Here is a 5008-nt window from a genome sequence, read left to right as displayed (position 1 = left end):
TTTTCACTAAATTTAGTATAATTTTAGTGTAATCATGATTGAGGGACTGTTAAAAACAAAACATGTAACTTATCGTGCAATGTGTGAAGTTGTAGTTGATCTAATTAGTGATGTAGTTTGGATTAATTTTTGGAGATTACTGAGATCTAAAATGCTTTTATGCCATTAAGCGCTTGGTTTATTACGGGTTTTTTTTTTTCATCAGTTGATAGAAGGCATTTTGACCAGAATTACATTAATCCCTAGAATTCACGAATATGAAGGGGGGGGGGGGGGGATCTCAGAATATTAGTATGGTTTAAGTCAGAATACTAGAATTCATTTTTTGGAACAACATTATGACTTTTTGGGCAAAATTTAATGAGGAAAAAAAAAAGGGCAAATTACATTTTACCTCCCTGTGTTTAGCATTTTTTACATAACCCCCCTATAGTTTTAAAATCTATACATAACTCTCTCATGGTTTGGATTAAAGTGTCAAAGTGACGGCAATAGTCATTTGTAACGGAACTTCTAAAAATGTTGAAATTACCCTTGTAAATACATGACACATTAACCCGTATGATTTTTATATTTTACCATATAACTCCCTTATGATTTTTAAAATATACACATAACCCCCCTTGGTTAATAAATAATTTTTAACTTTACATAAGGGTATTTTTGACATTTTAGGTGATTCCGTTAAAAATGATCATTCTCATTACTTTGACACTTTAATCCAAACCATGAGAGGGTTATGTATAGCTTTTGAAATCATAGGAGGGTTATATAAAAAAAGGCTAAACCACATAAGGGTAAAGTGGAATTTGCCCCAAAAAAAAGAAGGAAAAGGACCATTTAACTAATATCGGTTGAGAAGGAGAGTTTAGAGGCTGAGAGAGAAGAAAATAATTTTTTAGCAATATGGAGAATCTAATCCACTTTCTCATCGGTACATTAGCATCAACATTGCCTCCCCAACAAAAATTGTAGATTCAATTAATTAATATAGGTGCCAGCTTGTTTCGATTTTCAACTAATGGAGTCACAGAGACCAGACGAATCTCCCCACCAAACCAAACCAAACCAATACCGATAATATATTCCAACATAGTAGCCAAACCTTGCGTTGCAACTCTTTCAGTCCTTTTCTTGTATATTGTCTGTGGGATAAATAACTAAAAGGGAAAATTACACTTTACCTCCCTATGATTTAGTATTTTTTTTCTTAATCCTCTATAATTTCAAAAACTGTACATAATCCCCTTATAATTTGGATTAAAGTGTCAAAGTGACGAAAATGATCATTCGTAACGGAGTTACCTAAAATATCAAAAATGCCCTTATGTAAAGTTAAAAATTATTTATTAACCAAGGGGGGTTATGTGTATATTTTGAAAATCGTTAGGGGTTATACGGTAAACTATTAAATCATAAGGAGTTATATGATAAAATATAAAATCATACAGTGTTAGTATGTCATGTATTTATAAGGATAATTTTGACATTTTTGAAAGTTTCATTATAAATGACTATTTTCGTCACTTTGATACTTTAATTTAAACTATGAGGGAATTATATATAATTTTTGAAATTATAGAAATTATGAAATGTACTAAACTAGAGGAGGATAAAGTGTAATTGCCATCGATGCACCGGTCACGGTATAAACGGCGGGTCATCTGTCATCTCTTCTTTTTCTTGAGGCCTTGATATGACCGGTACCTTCCGCGAGTCTTGCGCGCCATGGAGCCTCGAGTAGTACTGCTCCTTTTCTCCTTCTACTTGATCTGTATTACATCCATCTTGCTTCATAGTAGCTAATCGATCAAGCAACAACGCAGAAAGAGGTTTCCTCACGGTCCCACAAGGCCCTCCAATTATTGGAACCTCCTACAAAATTAGAGATAACAGACCCCACGAGGTCTTGAATGGCTTGGCAAATTTACAGTTCACATGACAGTTGGATTGGTGCGTCCACGTAGTTGACATATCTGTTTCAACTGATATGGCTTACGCGACTAATTTTCCAAAGAGATGATAGGCCTTCTCTGGGCAGTGTCAGATCCCAGTATTGCAGTGACTGCAGAAATACTGCTTACGAACGTTTTCATTGTTTGGCTTTCTGGCAGGAACAAGCGTCTGCGCTAGTTCGTGCCAACTTTTGGCACAGCCACAGTCTTTAGCTCACCAGATTTGCGACGATGCAGAGATATGCAGAACTCACCATGGCATAGATGATGGGGAAGACATTGGTTTCACGTGTTTCCCAAGCGGAGGAGGAGCTGAGAGAAGCTCCATTTTATTTCGGAATTCAGTGTTTCGGTACACGTTGAGCTCATTTTCAATATGCAATGTTCTTGCGGGTGGACGCGTTTTGACAAACTCAGAGAAGCTCAAAGAACTTAAAAGAGATTGTTTATGTGCATGGATCAATGGAACTTGCTGCAAGAAGCAAATCTTGCAGCTTTCTTTTCCTTGTCAACTGAGCCATTTGATTTCAGGTATTTCGATAGAGAATATCTAATGTGCTTTTGATCGTTTTTTCACATACCGATACATTGACAGCAAGATATGATGGACGCACGAAACGTAGGGTTTGGATCACCAAAGATCTGGGTTTCTTGGCTGCTCTTCTTGATCACAAGATGAAAGAACCATGGCCCGGCATGAACTGCGCATTGCCGTGATGTTTAGGACTCTGCTCATTGGTTATATAACTAATTCGGCTGCACTTTGCATTCATTCCACTCTGTTGCTTGAATTGCTGCCTCGGTGTTAAATCATTTGGAGAATCACTATGTACGTCGCTAGTATGTTTAGTTCTCTTCTAGTCAAATTTGCTTTGATGTATAGCAATCCTACCGTTCCAAAAACAATTTCAAACACTAGTGTCAAGGTTCCATCAGCCAATCCCAGTTTTCCTGGTTTCTCTTTAACCCCGTCTCACTTGGCCACCCTCCGCCAATTTTTTTTAGAGGGGGTTACTACGAATTGTATATATCGGAAATGATGGTACTTATAGAAGCCAATTTTACTGTATCTTTTATCCTAACACTTTGCTGAAAAAAGTTGCTTATAATATATAAACAGATTAATTAGACTCGGACATCCCTATTTTTTAGAAAACTCTGTGTTCAACTATTACCTTTAAATTATCTAGCCAAGTATCTCTTGCTCTGGAAGGTTTGCATCTTGTTACTTTATTATGCAATATGAATTTAGACGCAATTCACATGGAATTTTCTGTCATACAACATCCACAATCATGGTTCGAAGACTCAGCCGACAGCGAGACGACTCGGCCGAGTCGTCACCATCTCGGCCCTCGCCGATACGATACCGTGACGAAACGATACCGAGATACTCAAGTTGCCGAGATGTCACTGTGAAGGGTTGAAACGGCCGAGTCATACTGAATCATTCCGAATCATCCCGAATCAACTCGAATTTTTATTATTTTTACTAATTTTTTAATTATTTTTATTTATCATATTTTTTACAATTTTTAGAATATTAAATATTTCAAAAATTCGCTCTCGCCGCGAGACCGCGACTTTGAACCATGTCCACAATGCAACTTGTGAGCTGAGAAAAGAGTGACAAGGTGACATCAATGATAACTTTTTTAAAAAAAAATTTTTTTGGTCACAGTCCAATTGGAAGAATAGTGCAGTGAATAACATTAGTAAGAAACAATTCAAAGAATTTTCAATCTAATTGGCACTTTGTTCTCCAAATATTGACAGCATTTGTATGCAACCAACAGGATATGTTTGTAAGAGGTACAGATACTACCACCGCCACAGTGGAATGGGCATTGACAGAGCTTATTCGCAGCCCAGAGAAAATGGCAAGGGCAAAGCAAGAATTAATCAAAAAAGTTGGCTTAGGATTTAGTGTCGAGGAGCAGGACATCCTTCAACTTCCTTATCTAGATGCACTCATGAAAGAAACAATGAGGCTTCACCCTGCAGCTCCATTTCTCCTCCATTGTGCCGAGACAGATGTTGAAGTTTGTGGTTCTATCATTCCAAAACATACTCAAGTGTTAGTGAATGTATGGTCAATCACGAAGGACCCGGCCTGTTGGAAAGAGCCCACCAAATTTCAACCAGAAAGGTTTTTGGATACAGGTATTGACTTCAGGGGCAGGGATTTATGTTTCATCCCTTTTGGTGCGGGACGGCGAATTTGCCCTGGAATGCCACTGGCAGCGAGGATGGTGAAGTTATTGTTGGCTAGTCCTGTTCATAATTTTGATTGGAAACTCCCAAATGGAATGGAACCGAAAGATTTGGACATGAAAGATAAGTTTGGGCTTACAGTTGAGAAAGCTGAGCCACTTGCTGCCATTCCTGTGAGGGTTGCAACATCTTGAATTCTTCCTCTTCAAGTCTTCATACAGTTGGCCTGGTGGAAGAATTTGGACCATCTGGTATCGAAGCCAATGTCCCTATTGAAAATGTGTATACTCTAAACTCAATCAACTTCTAAGATTTAACGTCCACTTAAACTATTTATGTTATAATAAATGACATTTTTGTCATATTGATTGCAAATATATTTTTATTTGTGTAATAAAATATTTAGAGTAAATATAATTAATGAAATCATAAGAGTTATGATGTTGAAGTTTATTGACTATAGATAAAGTTTATTAAGAAACACTAGATCTCATCTAATATAGTGTGTGAAACACTTAAGTTAGTATACGTGTACTTAATAAGATAATCAAGTTCATTAGATTGATCCATATAGATGCATCCTTCCAATGCCAAAGGATTAATTTTTAAGTGACATTCATGTAAATTATCCTTAGACTTAAGCTTATCATGATATTTGTATGACAAATTTTTTAGAGTAAACCTAATTGATAAAATCATAAGAATTATGATGGTGAGTTTCATTCGATTACAGATAAGATTTATTTTTAAATATTTCTAGTCAAAGTATTAACAAAACAGGCGCATTATTAATACGGTTAAACTTGCATATACTACACTATCCTATATGAGAAGTAGTA

General features: G+C 36.3%; 2 protein-coding genes across 2 annotated transcripts in view; one reads left to right on the top strand and one right to left on the bottom strand.

Annotated features, from left to right (window-relative positions):
- Positions 1-2019: 2019 nt before the first annotated feature.
- LOC113780658 (geraniol 8-hydroxylase-like) lies at positions 2020-4363 on the top strand. Its single transcript, XM_027326439.1, has 3 exons — positions 2020-2053; positions 2115-2486; positions 3732-4363. The coding sequence occupies exons 1-3, from the start codon at positions 2020-2022 to the stop codon at positions 4361-4363; spliced, it is 1038 nt and encodes a 345-aa protein (XP_027182240.1).
- Positions 4364-4382: 19 nt separating this feature from the next.
- Positions 4383-5008, bottom strand: part of LOC113780657 — a 10098-nt gene continuing 9472 nt past the window's right edge. The window contains exon 5 of the mRNA XM_027326438.1: positions 4383-4475. Coding sequence (XP_027182239.1) covers positions 4383-4475 — 93 coding nt within the window. The remainder of the gene's footprint in view (positions 4476-5008) is intronic.

This window comes from Coffea eugenioides, chromosome 8, assembly GCF_003713205.1.
Source record: "Coffea eugenioides isolate CCC68of chromosome 8, Ceug_1.0, whole genome shotgun sequence".
In the NCBI taxonomy this organism is placed as follows: Eukaryota; Viridiplantae; Streptophyta; class Magnoliopsida; order Gentianales; family Rubiaceae; genus Coffea; species Coffea eugenioides.
The sequence above is the reverse complement of the archived record's forward strand: the minus strand, read 5'-3'. Positions and strand labels throughout refer to the sequence as shown.

Coding starts and splice junctions, on each gene's coding strand:
- LOC113780658 (XM_027326439.1), top strand. CDS start 2,020: ATGATAGGCCTTCTCTGGGCAGTGTCAGATCCCA. Junction 2,054..2,114: donor CTGGGCAGTGTCAGATCCCA/GTATTGCAGTGA, acceptor GCTTTCTGGCAG/GAACAAGCGTCTGCGCTAGT. Junction 2,487..3,731: donor ACTGAGCCATTTGATTTCAG/GTATTTCGATAG, acceptor AAATATTGACAG/CATTTGTATGCAACCAACAG.